Source organism: Oncorhynchus kisutch, linkage group LG30, assembly GCF_002021735.2.
Source record: "Oncorhynchus kisutch isolate 150728-3 linkage group LG30, Okis_V2, whole genome shotgun sequence".
NCBI classification, from domain to species: Eukaryota; Metazoa; Chordata; class Actinopteri; order Salmoniformes; family Salmonidae; genus Oncorhynchus; species Oncorhynchus kisutch.
This window is the reverse complement of record NC_034203.2, coordinates 34,935,154-34,956,603: the sequence shown is the minus strand read 5'-3', so window position 1 is coordinate 34,956,603 and position 21,450 is coordinate 34,935,154. Positions and strand designations below refer to the sequence as shown.

The 21,450-nt window shown below is 46.5% G+C and overlaps 1 protein-coding gene across 5 annotated transcripts in view; it reads right to left on the bottom strand.

Moving 5' to 3' along the window:
- The window catches only part of LOC109874757 (receptor-type tyrosine-protein phosphatase S-like), a 139,945-nt gene that overhangs the window by 29,985 nt on the left and 88,510 nt on the right, over positions 1–21,450 (bottom strand). For all 5 annotated transcript variants that reach the window (XM_031810926.1, XM_031810927.1, XM_031810929.1 and 2 more), the window contains 4 exons: positions 21,219–21,363; positions 11,854–11,948; positions 2,204–2,457; positions 962–1,049 (listed from right to left, as the gene is read on the bottom strand). In XM_031810926.1, coding sequence (XP_031666786.1) covers positions 962–1,049; positions 2,204–2,457; positions 11,854–11,948; positions 21,219–21,363 — 582 coding nt within the window. The remainder of the gene's footprint in view (positions 1–961; positions 1,050–2,203; positions 2,458–11,853; positions 11,949–21,218; positions 21,364–21,450) is intronic.

The window sequence follows — 21,450 nt, the reverse complement described above, 5'->3', positions numbered from 1 at the left end:
GGAGGAGAGGGAGGGCGTCATATAGATGGAGAGAGAGGGAGACAGAGAGGTGGAGAGAGAGAAGGAGAGAGATAGCGTGAGGGAGAGAGATGGAGAGAGAGTAAGAGGGAGGGCGAGGGAGGGCGGGAGGGAGGGAGGGAGGGAGGGAGGGAGGGAGGGAGGGAGGGAGGGAGGGAGGGAGGGAGGGAGGGAGGGAGGGAGGGAGGGAGGGAGGGAGGGAGGGAGGGAGGGAGGGAGGGAGAGGGAAAAAGATGGAGAGAGGGGGAGGGAGAGAGAGAGAAAAAGAGTGAGGGAGAGAGACGGAGAGAGGGAGACAGAGAGATGGAGAAAGTGGTGATAGGGAGAGAGAGCGGGAGAGGGAGGGAGTCAGATAGAGGGAGAGAGGGAGAAAGAGATGGAGAGAGAGGGAATGAGAGAGAGAGAGAGAGAGAGAGAGAGAGAGAGAGAGAGAGAGAGACAGATGGAGAGAGAGAGAGAGATGGAGAGAGAGGGAGAGAGATGGAGAGAGAGGGAGACAGATGGAGAAAGTGGGATAGAGAGAGATAGAGAGAGTGATGGAGAGAGAGGGATAGATAGAGTGTGAGAGAGAGATATGGGGTGATAGGGAGAGAGAGAGCAAGAGAGGAGAGGGAGGAGAGGGAGTGAGTCAGATAGAGGGAGAGAGAGGGAATGAGAGAGATAGAGAGTGAGGGAGAGAGATGGGGATAGAGAGTGAGATGGAGAGAGAGAGAAAGAGAGAGTGAGGGAAAGGTGGAGAGAGAGAGATGGAGAGAGGGGGAGGGAAGGAGAGAGAGGGAGCGAGAGGGAGAGAGATAGAGGTGATGTTAAAGATGCATTTTTTTTATGTAAACATTAAGAAACCACATGATAATATCTGAGAGAGCAAAGGTTCTCAGATAGAGAGGAGAACGGCCAGACGAGCCAGTTCATGTGTTCCCAGATAGGTTGCCATAGCTCTCACCTCCTCCAAGTCCATCTCGTCTGGGCTCTTGAGATGTCTAATGACCCCCCTCGTCCTCCTCAGAGGAACTACCACCACATACAGGTTCCTACAGGACAGAGGAACAACCAGATTGTCAGGGAATTTCATTACAACTTTTCTGTGGCAGTTTACTAGCAGAGTTGAATTCGGAAGTTTACATACACCTTAGCCAAATACATTTAAACTCAGTTTTTCACAATTCCTGACATTTAATTTGAACAATAATCTCTGTCTTAGGTCAGTTAGGATCTCCACTTTATTTTAAGAATGTGAAATGTCAGAATAATAGTAGAGAGAGTGATTTATTTCAGCTTTTATTTCTTTCATCACATTCCCAGTGGATCAGAAGTTTACATACACTCAATTAGTATTTGGTAGCATTGCCTTTAAATGATTTAACTTGGGTCATACGTTTCAGGTAGCCTTCCACAAGCTTCCCACAATAAGTTGGGTGAATTTTGGCCCATTCCTCCTGACAGAGCTGGTGTAACTGAGTCAGGTTTGTAGGCCTCCTTGCACGCATACGCTTTTTCAGTTCTGCCCACAAATTTTCTATTGGATTGAGGTCAGGGCTTTGTGATGGCCACTCCAATACCTTGAAATTGTTGTCCTTAAGCCATTTTGCCACAACTTTGGAAGTATGCTTGTGGTCATTGTCCATTTTGAAGACCCACTTCACAGATGGGATGGTGTTCTTTGGTTTGCAAGCCTTCCCCTTTTTCCTCAAAACATGATGGTCATTATGGTCAAACAGTTCTATTTTTGTTTCATCAGACCAGAGGACATTTCTCCAAAAAGTACCATCTTTGTCCCCATGTGCAGTTGCAAACCATAGTCTGTCTTTTTTATGGCGGTTTTGGAGCAGTGGCTTCTTCCTTGCTGAGCGGCCTTTCAGGTTATGTCGATATAGGACTCGTTTTACTGTGGATATAGATAGTTTTGTACCTGTTTCCTTCAGCATATTCACAAAGTCTCCAATGTTTGGCGGATTTCTTTTGATTTTCCCATTATGTCAAGCAAAGAGGGACTGAGTTTGAAGGTAGGCCTTGAAATACATCCACAGGTAAACCTCCAATTGACTCAGATGATGTCAATTAGCCTATCAGAAGCTTCTAAAGCCATGACGTAATTTTCTGGAATTTTCCAAACAATTCATATTGTTGGAAGGCAACCGTATGCCCATCAAAATCACTAAAAAGCAACCCTGTGGCTAGCCCTTACTTGACAGGGATGCGATTCTCCAGCGAGGGCAGGATTATGGTGATGGTGGTCTCCGTGTCACGGGTGTGGTCAATCTCCGGACGGCGGATGGCAATTGGTGGAGAGGTCTTGGCGTGGATGCGGTGCCTCAGCCCGCCCATGTTGCCCTCAGAGGAGGTGATTTTGAAGTCATAGTCGGTATCTGGCTGCAAGTTGGGGATCACTGCTTTCCTCAGCTTGGCATCCACCTCCATCTTCTGGCGGTTATACTCCACCTGGGAGGAATAGGGTAGGGGAGGGTATTTCTGACGGCTAAGATCACACATATACACACACATAATAAGATAGCGCCGTCCATAATGGTCGCTATTTTGTGAGCTCCAACCCAACTTTGCTATTTTGTGATTCTTTAGCCGTTTATTTTGACTTATTTTCACAAAATGTATCCTCTATTTCTTACAACCGACAAGAACTCTTGAACATCAGATCGGTAGTTACTTACCCCAATTCCAGCTTCTACTTCAACGTTGAATAATCTGCCCTGGGCTCTTTCTGTAATTCTGACCCAATTTTCAGGATATGCAAGAGGAAAATCCAGCATTACAGAGGCAAGAGAGGGGAGGCCTGGCAACATTAAGGCGAAGGGAAAACCGACCACCTCTTCCCTCCATTCTACTGGCTAATGTACAGTCACTTGATAATAAGATGGATGACCTCCGATCACGGATTTGCTACCAACAGGACTCTCTTGACTGGAATATTCTCTGCTTTTCCGAAACATGGCTTTCGGACAAGATATACCCAATGGCTATCCAACGAACTAACCACCTCCGTCACCGGCTACATTAGGAAATGCATCGGCGACGTTGTCCCCACATTAAAGGTTTGCTGCTTCCCCAGTCAAAAACACTGAGGTTGGTGCTAAGATAAAGGACAGGGCTACTGGACACCGGGTTTTCGCAGACAACCCTGAGGCTACAGCTGAGCACAGGAACAAGTACAAGAGGTCCCGCCATGACCGTCGCAGAGTCATCAAACGTGCAAAAGGACAATATAGGAATAAGGTGGAATCATATTACGTACACAGGCTCCGATGCCCACCAAGTGGCAGTGGCTACAGTCCATTACGGATTACAAAGGAAGACCCAGCCATGATCTATCCAACAATGCCTATCCACCAGACGAACTCAATGCATTTTATGCACGCTTCGACAATAACAACACCGTGCCGTGCATGAGTGCCTCCACCGACCCAGAGGACTGCGTAATCTCGCTGATCTCAGAGCAGGTCGAGAGCTTCAAGTTCCTCGGTATCCACACCACTAAGGTCTTAAAATGGTCCACACACACAGTCGTGAAGAAGGCAGAACAGTGCCTCTTCCCCCTCAGGAGGTTGAAAAGGTTTGGCATGGGCCTCAGATCCTCAAAGTTCTACAGCTGCACCATTGAAAGCATCTTGACTGGCTGCATCAATGCTTGGTATGGCAACAGCACCGTCCTCGATCGCATGGCGCTACAGAGGGCGGTATGAAAGGAAGGCCCGGTCTCCTTACCCCTATACATATCTACCTCCATCACTCCAGTATCCCTGTCTCCTTACCCCTATACATATCTACCTCCATCACTCCAGTATCCCTGTCTCCTTACCCCTATACATATCTACCTCCATCACTCCAGTATCCCTGTCTCCTTACCCCTATACATATCTACCTCCATCACTCCAGTATCCCTGTCTCCTTACCCCTATACATATCTACCTCCATCACTCCAGTATCCCTGTCACCTTACCCATATACATATCTACCTCTATCACTCCAGTATCCCTGTCACCTTACCCCTATACATATCTACCTCCATCACTCCAGTATCCCTGTCACCTTACCCCTATACATATCTACCTCCATCACTCCAGTATCCCTGTCTCCTTACCCCTATACATATATACCTCTATCACTCCTGTATCCCTGTTTCCTTACCCATATACATATCTACCTCCATCACTCCAGTATCCCTGTCTCCTTACCCCTATACATATCTACCTCTATCACTCCAGTATCCCTGTCACCTTACCCCTATACATATCTACCTCCATCCATCACTCCAGTATCCCTGTCACCTTACCCCTATACATATCTGCCTCCATCACTCCAGTATCCCTGTCTCCTTACCCCTATACATATCTACCTCCATCACTCCAGTATCCCTGTCTCCTTACCCCTATACATATCTACCTCCATCACTCCAGTATCCCTGTCACCTTACCCCTATACATATCTACCTCCATCACTCCAGTATCCCTGTCACCTTACCCCTATACATATCTACCTCCATCACTCCAGTATCCCTGTCTCCTTACCCCTATACATATCTACCTCCATCACTCCAGTATCCCTGTCTCCTTACCCCTATACATATCTACCTCCATCACTCCAGTATCCCTGTCTCCTTACCCCTATACATATCTACCTCTATCACTCCAGTATCCCTGTCCCCTAACCCCTATACATATCTACCTCCATCACTCCTGTATCCCTGTCTCCTTACCCCTATACATATCTACCTCCATCACTCCAGTATCCCTGTCCCCTTACCCCTATACATATCTACCTCCATCACTCCAGTATCCCTGTCACCTTACCCCTATACATATCTACCTCTAATACTCCAGTATCCCTGTCTCCTTACCCCTATACATATCTACCTCTATCACTCCAGTATCCCTGTCACCTTACCCCTATACATATCTGCCTCCATCACTCCCTGTCTCCTTACCCCTATACATATCTACCTCCATCACTCCTGTATCCCTGTCTCCTTACCCCTATACATATCTACCTCCATCACTCCAGTATCCCTGTCTCCTTACCCCTATACATATCTACCTCCATCACTCCAGTATCCCTGTCTCCTTACCCCTATACATATCTACCTCCATCACTCCAGTATCCCTGTCTCCTTACCCCTATACATATCTACCTCCATCACTCCAGTATCCCTGTCACCTTACCCCTATACATATCTACCTCCATCACTCCAGTATCCCTGTCACCTTACCCCTATACATATCTACCTCCATCACTCCAGTATCCCTGTCACCTTACCCCTATACATATCTACCTCCATCACTCCAGTATCCCTGTCACCTTACCCCTATACATATCTACCTCTATCACTCCAGTATCCCTGTCACCTTACCCCTATACATATCTACCTCCATCACTCCAGTATCCCTGTCACCTTACCCCTATACATATCTACCTCCATCACTCCAGTATCCCTGTCTCCTTACCCCTATACATATATACCTCTATCACTCCTGTATCCCTGTTTCCTTACCCATATACATATCTACCTCCATCACTCCAGAATCCCTGTCTCCTTACCCCTATACATATCTACCTCTATCACTCCAGTATCCCTGTCACCTTACCCCTATACATATCTACCTCCATCCATCACTCCAGTATCCCTGTCACCTTACCCCTATACATATCTGCCTCCATCACTCCAGTATCCCTGTCTCCTTACCCCTATACATATCTACCTCCATCACTCCAGTATCCCTGTCTCCTTACCCCTATACATATCTACCTCCATCACTCCAGTATCCCTGTCTCCTTACCCCTATACATATCTACCTCCATCACTCCAGTATCCCTGTCTCCTTACCCTTATACATATCTACCTCTATCACTCCAGTATCCCTGTCACCTTACCCCTATACATATCTACCTCCATCACTCCAGTATCCCTGTCACCTTACCCCTATACATATCTACCTCCATCACTCCAGTATCCCTGTCTCCTTACCCCTATACATATCTACCTCCATCACTCCAGTATCCCTGTCTCCTTACCCCTATACATATCTACCTCCATCACTCCAGTATCCCTGTCTCCTTACCCCTATACATATCTACCTCTATCACTCCAGTATCCCTGTCCCCTAACCCCTATACATATCTACCTCCATCACTCCTGTATCCCTGTCTCCTTACCCCTATACATATCTACCTCCATCACTCCAGTATCCCTGTCCCCTTACCCCTATACATATCTACCTCCATCACTCCAGTATCCCTGTCACCTTACCCCTATACATATCTACCTCTAATACTCCAGTATCCCTGTCTCCTTACCCCTATACATATCTACCTCTATCACTCCAGTATCCCTGTCACCTTACCCCTATACATATCTGCCTCCATCACTCCCTGTCTCCTTACCCCTATACATATCTACCTCCATCACTCCTGTATCCCTGTCTCCTTACCCCTATACATATCTACCTCCATCACTCCAGTATCCCTGTCTCCTTACCCCTATACATATCTACCTCCATCACTCCAGTATCCCTGTCACCTTACCCCTATACATATCTGCCTCCATCACTCCAGTATCCCTGTCTCCTTACCCCTATACATATCTACCTCCATCACTCCAGTATCCCTGTCTCCTTACCCCTATACATATCTACCTCCATCACTCCAGTATCCCTGTCCCCTTACCCCTATACATATCTACCTCCATCACTCCAGTATCCCTGTCACCTTACCCCTATACATATCTACCTCTAATACTCCAGTATCCCTGTCTCCTTACCCCTATACATATCTACCTCTATCACTCCAGTAATCCCTGTCACCTTACCCCTATACATATCTGCCTCCATCACTCCCTGTCTCCTTACCCCTATACATATCTACCTCCATCACTCCAGTATCCCTGTCTCCTTACCCCTATACATATCTACCTCCATCACTCCAGTATCCCTGTCACCTTACCCCTATACATATCTACCTCCATCACTCCAGTATCCCTGTCACCTTACCCCTATACATATCTACCACCATCACTCCAGTATCCCTGTCTCCTTACCCCTATACATATCTACCTCTATCACTCCAGTATCCCTGTCTCCTTACCCCTATACATATCTACCTCCATCACTCCAGTATCCCTGTCACCTTACCCCTATACATATCTACCTCCATCACTCCAGTATCCCTGTCACCTTACCCCTATACATATCTACCTCCATCACTCCAGTATCCCTGTCACCTTACCCCTATACATATCTACCTCTATCACTCCTTTATCCCTGTCTCCTTACCCCTATACATATCTACCTCCATCACTCCAGTATCCCTGTCACCTTACCCCTATACATATCTACCTCCATCACTCCTGTATCCCTGTCTCCTTACCCCTATACATATCTACCTCCATCACTCCAGTATCCCTGTCTCCTTACCCCTATACATATCTACCTCCATCACTCCAGTATCCCTGTCACCTTACCCCTATACATATCTGCCTCCATCACTCCAGTATCCCTGTCTCCTTACCCCTATACATATCTACCTCCATCACTCCAGTATCCCTGTCTCCTTACCCCTATACATATCTACCTCCATCACTCCAGTATCCCTGTCTCCTTACCCCTATACATATCTACCTCCATCACTCCAGTATCCCTGTCTCCTTATCCCTATACATATCTACCTCCATCACTCCAGTATCCCTGTCACCTTACCCCTATACATATCTACCTCCATCACTCCAGTATCCCTGTCACCTTACCCCTATACATATCTACCTCCATCACTCCAGTATCCCTGTCACCTTACCCCTATACATATCTACCTCCATCACTCCAGTATCCCTGTCACCTTACCCCTATACATATCTACCTCCATCACTCCAGTATCCCTGTCACCTTACCCCTATACATTCCTACCTCCATCACTCCAGTATCCCTGTCACCTTACCCCTATACATATCTACCTCTATCACTCCAGTATCCCTGTCACCTTACCCCTATACATATCTACCTCCATCACTCCAGTATCCCTGTCACCTTACCCCTATACATATCTACCTCCATCACTCCAGTATCCCTGTCTCCTTACCCCTATACATATATACCTCTATCACTCCTGTATCCTTACCCCTATACATATCTACCTCCATCACTCCAGTATCCCTGTCTCCTTACCCCTATACATATCTACCTCTATCACTCCAGTATCCCTGTCACCTTACCCTATACATATCTACCTCCATCCATCACTCCAGTATCCCTGTCTCCTTACCCCTATACATATCTACCTCCATCACTCCTGTATCCCTGTCACCTTACCCCTATACATATCTACCTCCATCACTCCAGTATCCCTGTCTCCTTACCCCTATACATATCTACCTCCATCACTCCAGTATCCCTGTCTCCTTACCCCTATACATATATACCTCTATCACTCCTGTATCCCTGTCTCCTTACCCCTATACATATCTACCTCCATCACTCCAGTATCCCTGTCTCCTTACCCCTATACATATCTACCTCTATCACTCCAGTATCCCTGTCACCTTACCCCTATACATATCTACCTCCATCCATCACTCCAGTATCCCTGTCTCCTTACCCCTATACATATCTACCTCCATCACTCCTGTATCCCTGTCACCCTACCCCTATACATATCTACCTCTATCACTCCTGTATCCCTCTCTCATTACCCCTATACATATCTACCTCCATCACTCCTGTATCCCTGTCACCTTACCCCTATACATATCTACCTCCATCACTCCAGTATCCCTGTCACCTTACCCCTATACATATCTACCTCTATCACTCCAGTATCCCTGTCACCTTACCCCTATACATATCTACCTCCATCACTCCAGTATCCCTGTCACCTTACCCCTATACATATCTACCTCCATCACTCCAGTATCCCTGTCTCCTTACCCCTATACATATATACCTCTATCACTCCTGTATCCCTGTCTCCTTACCCCTATACATATCTACCTCCATCACTCCAGTATCCCTGTCTCCTTACCCCTATACATATCTACCTCTATCACTCCAGTATCCCTGTCACCTTACCCCTATACATATCTACCTCCATCCATCACTCCAGTATCCCTGTCTCCTTACCCCTATACATATCTACCTCCATCACTCCTGTATCCCTGTCACCTTACCCCTATACATATCTACCTCCATCACTCCAGTATCCCTGTCTCCTTACCCCTATACATATCTACCTCCATCACTCCAGTATCCCTGTCTCCTTACCCCTATACATATATACCTCTATCACTCCTGTATCCCTGTCTCCTTACCCCTATACATATCTACCTCCATCACTCCAGTATCCCTGTCTCCTTACCCCTATACATATCTACCTCTATCACTCCAGTATCCCTGTCACCTTACCCCTATACATATCTACCTCCATCCATCACTCCAGTATCCCTGTCTCCTTACCCCTATACATATCTACCTCCATCACTCCTGTATCCCTGTCACCCTACCCCTATACATATCTACCTCTATCACTCCTGTATCCCTCTCTCATTACCCCTATACATATCTACCTCCATCACTCCTGTATCCCTGTCACCTTACCCCTATACATATTGTACCTCTATCACTCCTGTATCCCTGTCTCCTTACCCCTATACATATCTACCTCCATCACTCCAGTATCCCTGTCTCCTTACCCCTATACATATCTACCTCCATCACTCCAGTATCCCTGTCTCCTTACCCCTATACATATCTACCTCCATCACTCCAGTATCCCTGTCTCCTTACCCCTATACATATCTACCTCCATCACTCCAGTATCCCTGTCTCCTTACCCCTATACATATCTACCTCTATCACTCCAGTATCCCTGTCTCCTTACCCCTATACATATCTACCTCCATCACTCCAGTATCCCTGTCTCCTTACCCCTATACATATCTACCTCCATCACTCCAGTATCCCTGTCACCTTACCCCTATACATATCTACCTCCATCACTCCAGTATCCCTGTCTCCTTACCCCTATACATATCTACCTCCATCACTCCAGTATCCCTGTCTCCTTACCCCTATACATATCTACCTCCATCACTCCAGTATCCCTGTCACCTTACCCCTATACATATCTACCTCTATCACTCCTGTATCCCTGTCTCCTTACCCCTATACATATCTACCTCCATCACTCCAGTATCCCTGTCTCCTTACCCCTATACATATCTACCTCCATCACTCCAGTATCCCTGTCTCCTTACCCCTATACATATCTACCTCCATCACTCCAGTATCCCTGTCTCCTTACCCCTATACATATCTACCTCCATCACTCCAGTATCCCTGTCTCCTTACCCCTATACATATCTACCTCCATCACTCCAGTATCCCTGTCTCCTTACCCCTATACATATCTACCTCCATCACTCCAGTATCCCTGTCTCCTTACCCCTATACATATCTACCTCTATCACTCCAGTATCCCTGTCTCCTTACCCCTATACATATCTACCTCCATCACTCCAGTATCCCTGTCACCTTACCCCTATACATATCTACCTCTATCACTCCAGTATCCCTGTCTCCTTACCCCTATACATATCTACCTCCATCACTCCAGTATCCCTGTCACCTTACCCCTATACATATCTACCTCCATCACTCCAGTATCCCTGTCACCTTACCCCTATACATATCTACCTCTATCACTCCAGTATCCCTGTCTCCTTACCCCTATACATATCTACCTCCATCACTCCAGTATCCCTGTCTCCTTACCCCTATACATATCTACCTCCATCACTCCAGTATCCCTGTCTCCTTACCCCTATACATATCTACCTCCATCACTCCAGTATCCCTGTCTCCTTACCCCTATACATATCTACCTAAATCACTCCAGTATCCCTGTCTCCTTACCCCTATACATATCTACCTCCATCACTCCAGTATCCCTGTCTCCTTACCCCTATACATATCTACCTCTATCACTCCAGTATCCCTGTCACCTTACCCCTATACATATCTACCTCCATCACTCCAGTATCCCTGTCTCCTTACCCCTATACATATCTACCTCCATCACTCCAGTATCCCTGTCTCCTTACCCCTATACATATCTACCTCCATCACTCCAGTATCCCTGTCTCCTTACCCCTATACATATCTACCTCCATCACTCCAGTATCCCTGTCTCCTTACCCCTATACATATCTACCTCCATCACTCCAGTATCCCTGTCTCCTTACCCCTATACATATCTACCTCTATCACTCCAGTATCCCTGTCACCTTACCCCTATACATATCTACCTCCATCACTCCAGTATCCCTGTCTCCTTACCCCTATACATATCTACCTCCATCACTCCAGTATCCCTGTCTCCTTACCCCTATACATATCTACCTCCATCACTCCAGTATCCCTGTCTCCTTACCCCTATACATATCTACCTCCATCACTCCAGTATCCCTGTCTCCTTACCCCTATACATATCTACCTCCATCACTCCAGTATCCCTGTCTCCTTACCCCTATACATATCTACCTCCATCACTCCAGTATCCCTGTCTCCTTACCCCTATACATATCTACCTCCATCACTCCAGTATCCCTGCAGATTGTATATATGATATTGAAACTTAACCAGTATATAAATTACTTCTCGTTTTTATTTCTTTTTTATTTCTTGTATGTTTTTTTATTTCTCATGATATTTTTAATACTACATTGTTTATTGCATTGTTGGGTTTAGAGCTTGCAAGAAAGGCATTTCACTTTACATGTGTACTTGACATTAAAACGTATACATATGTACACACACAGTTATTTACACAAGCACACACACTCACAGTGAAGTGGTAGGGGTAGGGGCTCTCAGGGAACTCCCAGGTCAGGAGAACACTCGTCTTGGTCGCCAGGTTCACTGAGAAATTCCTCGGGACGTCTGATTGGAAGACGGGAAAACAGACACATGGTCAGTGGCAGTATAGACCACCCCATTCACATGTCTTGTCTGTCCTTAACCCTTTGTGGAGAAGCTACCAACCTATTCTAGTAGGTTCTATAACAAAGGATCCTAATTCCTAAAATAAGATTAAGAAGAATTATACAGTGATGTCATACATCTCAAGATTATTCAGGAAGTACGTATATGGGCACTGAGTAGCAAAGAAGAGTGAATAGAATTGAAGAGATAGGAACAGTTGGCTCCGTTGTGCCCTGTTCATCCTCCTCTTTATGATGACATAATCTGTGGTAATCCCACTTATATCATTCTAGCCTAATTCGCTCCGGTACATTTCCGGGACAGAACACACAGAATATTTAACTGCCAAACAACTCTCTTCTCAAGGAGCTACCGGGTCACTGTGAAGTGAATGAGTGGATGTTAGACAGTCAAAGCAAGGTCATCTTTAGACTGCAGTGTGCCATTCAACCTCTCCACTCCTCTGCTTCCACCCTGTAGATCTGTTAGTCGGTGATGGAGGGTAGGTGCAGGTCTTTACACATGGTGATAGTGGGAACGGCAGAGGAAGGTTTGGAGGAAGAGTAGGAGGTGGTGAAGAGGGTGGATTGATTGAGCAGAGTGAAGAGTGGAGGGAGAGCAACAGAACTGAAGAATGTGTTTGGTTCGTGGTGAAGTGCCTACTGGGGAGTGTGAGGGCTACAAAACATGTTAACAGCATGTCAACAAAGGTTGGAACAGGTTAGGTCAATCCAAAAGGAGGGAGGTAAAAGCTTACCTTTAGAAACAAACCATGTGTATTAAACGAAAGCCTCGTTCAGTCAGCCAAGGAGCCAGGACTCAACACTTACCTCACTGTTCACAACCAGTCTGGCTTTTCTACTGACTTTTACCTGTGGGTGTGAGAGCGTGTTCTCCATACATTCAATCATGTGGCATTCAGTCAGTTTTCCTTGGAGGTGAGGAGTAGGTGTGGAGTAGGTGAGGGAGGAGGTGGTGGGTGTGTGGAGGAGACTAGGATTTGCAGTTTTTTCCAGTGGACTCGTTTTCAACCCCTCTGTGGGTGAAAGTTTACCCTTATAATTGGCCCAGAGTCAGCTTTGCATTTTGGACTGTGATATTCAAGGTTCAGATTAAAATTGAAAAAATCTGACTCTAGACCAGTGTTTAGAGTGAATAGGGGCGTTTCTCTGGAGCCCTGTGCCAGGCCCCAGGCCAGCCCTACCTGTCTCGAAGGCCAGTGTGCGATACAGCAGCGGGGGACTGAACGGGCCGGGACCTACGCTGGTGTGGGCACACATCTGCACCTCGTACCCGGTGTTGTGGTTCAGGCCCAGAATGGTGTAGCTGGACTCAGTGGCTGGGAGCGTGATCTGGCGAGGGGGTCCCAGAGGGTCAATGCCCAGAGGGTCAATGCCCAGAGGGTTAAGAGCCCCTGCTTCCCGATAAGCTATTGTGTATTCGGTGATCACACCGTTTCGTTCGCTTGGCACAGGGGGCAGCCAGGAGAACTGGAGCGAACAGCAGGTGGCGTTAATGTATTCTGAGATTTGAGGGTAACTCCTGGGTGGGTACTCAGGCATCTCGAGTTCCTCCCGTGCCTCGTCTCCGTACCCTGACCGGCTTTTGGCGGAAAGGGTAACGACATAAGTCAACCCTGGAATTACGTCTGTGAGTGTGTACATTCGCTCCCTGGCCGAAAACTCCACCGTAGTGTCCAGGGTTGCATTCTTCAGCCCAAATTGTAACCGAAAACCCTGGATCTGAACTTCAGACCCTTTGGCCCCTGGACCTGAGTCTGACCCCCCAGTAGGGGGCCCCCATCTCACCACCATGGAGGGTTCAGACCCTGGGCTCACCGAAAGGGAGGGGGCACCAGGCACTGCAGGCAAGAGGAGGGAGAGGCACAGACATGTCAGTTCTGCATTGTGCCTTTGAAACATTCATATATTGTATGTCTAATATGCTATCGTGTGTATATTGTGTGTGTATTGTGTGTGCATTTGTTAGTGATCTTATGTGTGCAATGCTTACCAATCCCCAGTGTCTGCACCACTCTGACTTTACTGTGTGTTCCATCCCCTTTAGTGGTGTAAGCCGCCACAGACACAGAGTACCACATCTCAGGCTTCAGACCCCCCACCATCATCTCCTACAGGGTCACACACACACACAAGATACTTTTTCAGCTAAGCCTTATAAACCTCTCTCTCCTCTTCCCTCTCCCTTCCTCCCTGGTCCTCCATTTCTCCCCCTATCTCTACTAACCCATCACATAGTATGAACTCACTCTGTCCTATTACTTTACATAGAGACGTTACAAACGGACTGTCTCTCCGATAGAAGGCATCTCCTAATGAGGAGTTCATAGCTTACTTAGGCAATGTACAGCATAACCACTACCACTGTAGGTTCAGTTTAATACTGACAGAATGATCCACACTCACATATTCAGTAGTGTCATCCTCCACAAACTGATCCCACGGTCAGACCCGGAGGGGAGAGAGAGAGGGAGGAGAGTGAATGAGTTGAGAGAAGAGATTAGATAAAGGAGGAGGAAATAGGAGCGTAGTGGGAGGCAATGCTCCCTCAATTGTTTTTGCCACTGAGCAAATTTCAGGGCTGCTGAGTGCAAATTTTGTGAAGATTCTGTGCAACTTCCGGCGCGCGTTTACTATGAACACTGATGCTGTACCTGCTATTATTGAGTGTTTTAACAGTGGCCAAGAAACCACTTTACAAAACAAAATGCATTATTATTCCCCATACCATCATTACAGAGAATCTATGAAATTATGCTACCCTCTGCCTACAGTATTGGCTTCTTAGCTTATTCAAGTCTGTCTCAAAATACAATACTGCCCCTTTAAGACAGGAAAAAAGCTTTTCAAAGATGTCTAGAAATGTTCATGTTTTGTGCTCTTATAGGAAGAAATCACTTCCACATTTCTGACTATAAATGAGCTATAACTGGGCTAATAACTCGCTAACTAGTTAATAATATGAACAAATGTGTACACATGGCTACATGCAGCTCTCACTTTGATGTCAAAACAAGCGCATAATAATCACGACCCCTCATGCTGTAAAACAGTCCAGTTCAAATGTAATGGTTCAATTCAATATATGGCAATGGTCTATTTGCATATAGGCCTACTGCAGCTCTGATTGGTTATGGTGCACCGGCCTGAGTCGTGCCTGTCAATGCAATAGAAGCCTATAGTGTTAACTAAACGGGAAAAACTATAGAAAGTTGAGTGAAGTTTAATGTCGTGCTTCTCTGCACGTGCTGATATTTCTTCTGCTCCGGCAGTGCTGGGGGCGCTGCGTGCTGCACATGCACACAGCTTAGAGGGAACATTGGTGGGAGGTGATGTGTACTGCAAAGACCCAGTGAGATAAATTATTTGCTTCACTTTAACTGAACAATGACCTGCAAAGGTGTGATAGCTGTCAAATATATATGTTATCTTTGAAAGTACATATGTACGTGACTGTTGAGAAGATATTCAAATGAAATATTTTTTACCGAAAATGTAAATAAGAAAAATAAGAAGGTGATGACCTCACCTGGCTGTCGTCCAATAGCAGGTCTTTGATTCGGGGAAGGCTGCGTGTTGAGCCACTCTCAACACGAGCATAGTGCACCTGGTAACCACGGATCTGACCGTGGCGTTGCCTTGGCAACACAGATCGCCAGGTGACCCTAAGGGCAGTGGAGTTGAAGGGCCGGACCTCCACCTGCCGAGGGGCCGCACCCGGCACTAAGGAACACACACATACACACGTCTAATTTCTCAATCAACGCATCGATCAGCTAATCTAGAACTTCAGCCATCCATCTACCCTGCTTCAAACATTCTCGTCTCAAGCTTGTTTGATACCTCTCTGACACAAACACACACTCACTCACCGTCGTGGTCTGTGCGGCAGAGCAGGGCTGGACTCTCTGGTCCGGACCCCTCGGTAGTGAAGGCTGCCAGGCTAACGCGGTACAAGGTCCACTTTTCCAGCCCCTCCACCACTGCCTGCCCCTGCTCTGGGGGGATGGGAGGCACCTTCACCTCTGGACCCTGACCTTTGACCTCGGCCCCAGGCACCACTTGCTGGTAGCGCAGCACATAAGCAGTCAGTGTGCCATTTTGGGTCTCAGTGGGCGGCGGTGTCCAACTTACCCTCAGGGAGGTGGAGCTGGGGCTGTCGCAGGACACGCCCAGGGGAGCAGCCGAGGGCTCTGATTGGATGAGGGTCAGGATAAGGAAGTGGGCAAGGCCAGGGGAGTTTCGAACGCAGTGAAGAAATAGAAAGGGAGAGCAAAGAGACAGTGGCGGAAAGAGGGTGAAAAACCAAAGCCAAAACAAAAGGATAGAAGAAAAAGGAAATACAAATAAAAAAAGGAAAACTAAATTAAAAGAGAAGGCCTCTAAATACAAACAAACATGACTCAGCTGAACACAGAAGACAAGGGTTTCGACACAGAAGACAAGGGTTTCGACACAGAAGACAAGGGTTTCGACACAGAAGACAAGGGCTTCGACACAGAAGACAAGGGTTTCGACACAGAAGACAAGGGCTTCGCCACAGAAGACAAGGGCTTCGCCACAGAAGACAAGGGCTTCGACACAGAAGACAAGGTTTTCGACACAGAAGACAAGGGTTTCGACACAGAAGACAAATGCTTCGACACAGAAGACAACGGCTTCAACATAGCAGTTCAATACAGAAGACAAGGGCTTCGACACAGAAGACAAAGCTTTATGGAGGAAGAAAGGAATTAATCATGTTAGCTAGGTAATGAGATAAAGGACAACTTAATTACTGCCCAGGAGGATGTGTAACTGATACCAGATGATTGGCTTTCCCCTGTCTGCTCTGACCAATGGCAGCACAGTGATTTACGACTGGGAAGAGTGCCTTTAAGATGTTGTCTAGAGACACAGCTCTGCTTAGTTTTGCTTGACTGGATAAGAACAGAGCTATACTGTAGATCAGGGATGGGCAACTGCCACTATACTGTAGATCAGGGATGGGCAACTGCCACTATACTGTAGATCAGGGATGGGCAACTGCCACTATACTGTAGATCAGGGATGGGCAACTGCCACTATACTGTAGATCAGGGATGGGCAACTGCCATTATACTGTAGATCAGGGATGGGCAACTGCCACTATACTGTAGATCAGGGATGGGCAACTGCCACTATACTGTAGATCAGGGATGGGCAACTGCCACTATACTGTAGATCAGGGATGGGCAACTGCCACTATACTGTAGATCAGGGATGGGCAACTGCCACTATACCGTAGATCAGGGATGGGCAACTGCCACTATACCGTAGATCAGGGATGGGCAACTGCCACTATACTGTAGATCAGGGATGGGCAACTGCCACTATACTGTAGATCAGGGATGGGCAACTGCCACTATACTGTAGATCAGGGATGGGCAACTGCCACTATACTGTAGATCAGGGATGGGCAACTGCCACTATACTGTAGATCAGGGATGGGCAACTGCCACTATACTGTAGATCAGGGATGGGCAACTGCCACTATACTGTAGATCAGGGATGGGCAACTGCCACTATACTGTAGATCAGGGATGGGCAACTGCCACTATACTGTAGATCAGGGATGGGCAACTGCCACTATACTGTAGATCAGGGATGGGCAACTGCCACTATACTGTAGATCAGGGATGGGCAACTGCCACTATACTGTAGATCAGGGATGGGCAACTGCCACTATACTGTAGATCAGGGATGGGCAACTGCCACTATACTGTAGATCAGGGATGGGCAACTGCCACTATACTGTAGATCAGGGATGGGCAACTGCCACTATACTGTAGATCAGGGATGGGCAACTGCCACTATACTGTAGATCAGGGATGGGCAACTGCCACTATACTGTAGATCAGGGATGGGCAACTGCCACTATACTGTAGATCAGGGATGGGCAACTGCCACTATACTGTAGATCAGGGATGGGCAACTGCCACTATACTGTAGATCAGGGATGGGCAACTGCCACTATACTGTAGATCAGGGATGGGCAACTGCCACTATACTGTAGATCAGGGATGGGCAACTGCCACTATACTGTAGATCAGGGATGGGCAACTGCCACTATACCGTAGATCAGGGATGGGCAACTGCCACTATACCGTAGATCAGGGATGGGCAACTGCCACTATACTGTAGATCAGGGATGGGCAACTGCCACTATACTGTAGATCAGGGATGGGCAACTGCCACTATACTGTAGATCAGGGATGGGCAACTGCCACTATACTGTAGATCAGGGATGGGCAACTGCCACTATACTGTAGATCAGGGATGGGCAACTGCCACTATACTGTAGATCAGGGATGGGCAACTGCCACTATACTGTAGATCAGGGATGGGCAACTGCCACTATACTGTAGATCAGGGATGGGCAACTGCCACTATACTGTAGATCAGGGATGGGCAACTACCACTATACTGTAGATCAGGGATGGGCAACTGCCACTATACTGTAGATCAGGGATGGGCAACTGCCACTATACTGTAGATCAGGGATGGGCAACTGCCACTATACTGTAGATCAGGGATGGGCAACTGCCCGCGGATACATTTCCAAAAACATAAAAAAACGGTAGAAACATTTGGGGGGGCGACGACACAACAACTTGCTGTTGAGAGTTAGAATAGTAGAATACACCAGGTGACATTTGGTTTTGCATCAGCAGTTTTTTTCTTGTTATGTCACTCACTGACAGTCACTCAATTGGCCATGTCAGAAAACATTTTTAGACGAGTAAGTTAGTCGAAACAGCCACAGTAACAGTAAACTTGTAGTATTCATGGTGATTTATCGACCAGGGGGCCCCCATTGATTTTGTTAGTCACCCTCACTCAGATATCATATTAAAAACTGCAAACATTCCTCTCTACCCTATTGCAGGAAATGTACTCTGAAACATATTTTTTCTCTCCACTGTCAAGATGGGGGGTTGCTAAAACATTATTTTGCTAAGGGCCCCCAATAGGGTAGGGCCTACTCTGACAACATGTGTGTGGGTATGGAAGTGCATATGCAGACCCGCAAACAACTGCGGCCCCCTATGATGAGTTGAGATTTTTTGTGGCCCTCACTCCATCAAAGTTGCCCATCCCTGCTGTAGATACTATATAGAGCTTTGCAGTCTATCCTCCATCTTGCTACCAAGGTTTCCTTCCTTGACATTCTCAGTGGAATGTAATAATTGTGTTGGAACTTTGCCAAACTCTTTATATATTTTAGTAATGCTTCGTAGCCCTTTCCTGCAGTCAACGACCAACAGCGAATGTTATTCATTCGGTGCAGGTGTCTTCTTTTGTTTAAGCCCATAACCATGTGTGTGAGGTGTATACCTTTGCTTCAATTTAGATTTGTTTAAGACTACCAAGAATCACTCTGTGTAACCCTGATTTAGCCAGCTGCAGTACAAGTTTAAACTGCCCAATCGAATTTCTTAAAATTGGGTTTGTGGATTGGATATTTCAAATGTCATATAAAAATGTGGAGAGCAAGATTTGAGGCAGCTGAAACTAAAACCAAAACCAAATTCTTTCATTAACGTTGACCTCATGCAATTTCAGAGAGGGACTACGAGATAGAATGAGAGACAAGGCAGTGGACGGAGGGACAGAAGAACAGCAAGGATAAGAGACACAACCAGACACTGTCTGAGATGCGTGCCTGTCCTTCCCACCCGTAGCCATCACATAAGACCTTCTTACCATGCAACAACCACCATTCAAACAAAATGTCAACCAAACAAAGGTTCAGAGGAAAAGATATGTGCATGAATATGTTCATCATTCATGGATTTGTGAATCTGACAGTCTGACACTTCAGCTGCACAGTCCCAGTACCAGTGGCCTGAGGGAAAAATCACGATGTGCACCCAAGCCTAGTGATTGCACACAAACTGTGCTAAGCTAACTGTGAAATGCATTCTGCTCCATGAAATGAAATTGTTATCTGCCACATTCAGTCACTCCCTAGCCTGCCACCCAGGTGTCTAACCTCCATGTGTAGGTCAAGCATAACATGGGGCATCCAGCTAGCCAAATAACATGTTAAAGTTGCAGAAAGTTTCTGTTGGTGAATATACAGGTAACTGCCAAAATAAAGGAAACACCAGCCTAAAGCATCTCAAAAGGGCGTTGGGCCTCCACGATCCAGAACAGCTTCACTGCACCATGACATAGATTCTACTAATGTCTGGAACTCTATTAGAAGGATGCGACACCATTCTTCCACGAGAAATTCCATCATTTAGTATTTTGTTGATGGTGGTGGAAAATGCTGTCTCAAGCGCCGTTCCAGAATCTCCCATAAGTGTTCAATTGGGTTTAGATCTGGTGACTGAGACGGCCCTAGCATATGGTTTACATCGTTTTCATGCTCTTCAAACCATCCAGTGACCACTTGTGCCCTGTGGATGGGGGCATAGTCATCCTATGGGGGCATAGTTATGGTAGCCAAAATAATGTCCATAATAATGGCTTACCCAGCATTTCTACATGAGCCTAAGCATGATGGGATGTCAATTGATTAATTAACTCAGGAACCACACCTGTGTGGAAGCACCTGCTTTCAATATACTTTGTATCCTTCATTTACTCAAGTGTTTCCTTTATTTTGGCAGTTAGATGTACATCCAATGTACATTATATGGTGTCCATTTTCTCCAGGTAACAAATCTTAAAAAGTAATACTGTACCTTTACACCAGTCTCCGTTGGATACAGGCCTATTCGTTTGATTTGGTCTGAGACTCCGACTGACCAGCACATACCTCCAATAAAGCCTCGAAAATAATTTAATCCTGATGACATTTGACCTGTGACGGTGAGCTTCTTGAACTGGAGAAAAAGGGTACTTTGACCCACCTTGAAGTAAAGGAAACTGTGAAGGACTGAAGAAAATTAAACAGCAGCCTTATCCGATCTGTATATCCGTGACTTTTCACTGTGTGAGAAAACTGTGAAAGTACAAATAAACTGTTGGTGTGCTAAACATCAGGTACACTCGGAATACATAGAAGATAGATGCAGGGATGGATGGATGAGTGAACAAGATAAATGAATAGATGAGTGGACAAGATGGATGAGTGTGTAGACGACTCCTGGGGATCAGTGAGCTGTAAGGGATACAAGTACATCACACTGTAACGTTACACAGTGTGTGTTTGCAGGTGTGACAGAGGGACACGTACTGGCTTGTGCTGTCCTCTGGACCAGCTCGTTGGTAAAGGCTCCGATGCCTTTGTTAGAAATGGCAGCCAGGGAGAAGGAGTACTCCGTGTTAGCCCTCAGACCCTCCACTGTGTACGAAGCCCTGGGCCCAAACGTCAACTTCTCCTGTTAGAGACGGAGAAGGGGGGGAGAGAACATGAATAAAAGAAAGAAAGAAAGAAAGAAAGAAAGAAAGAAAGAAAGAAAGAAAGA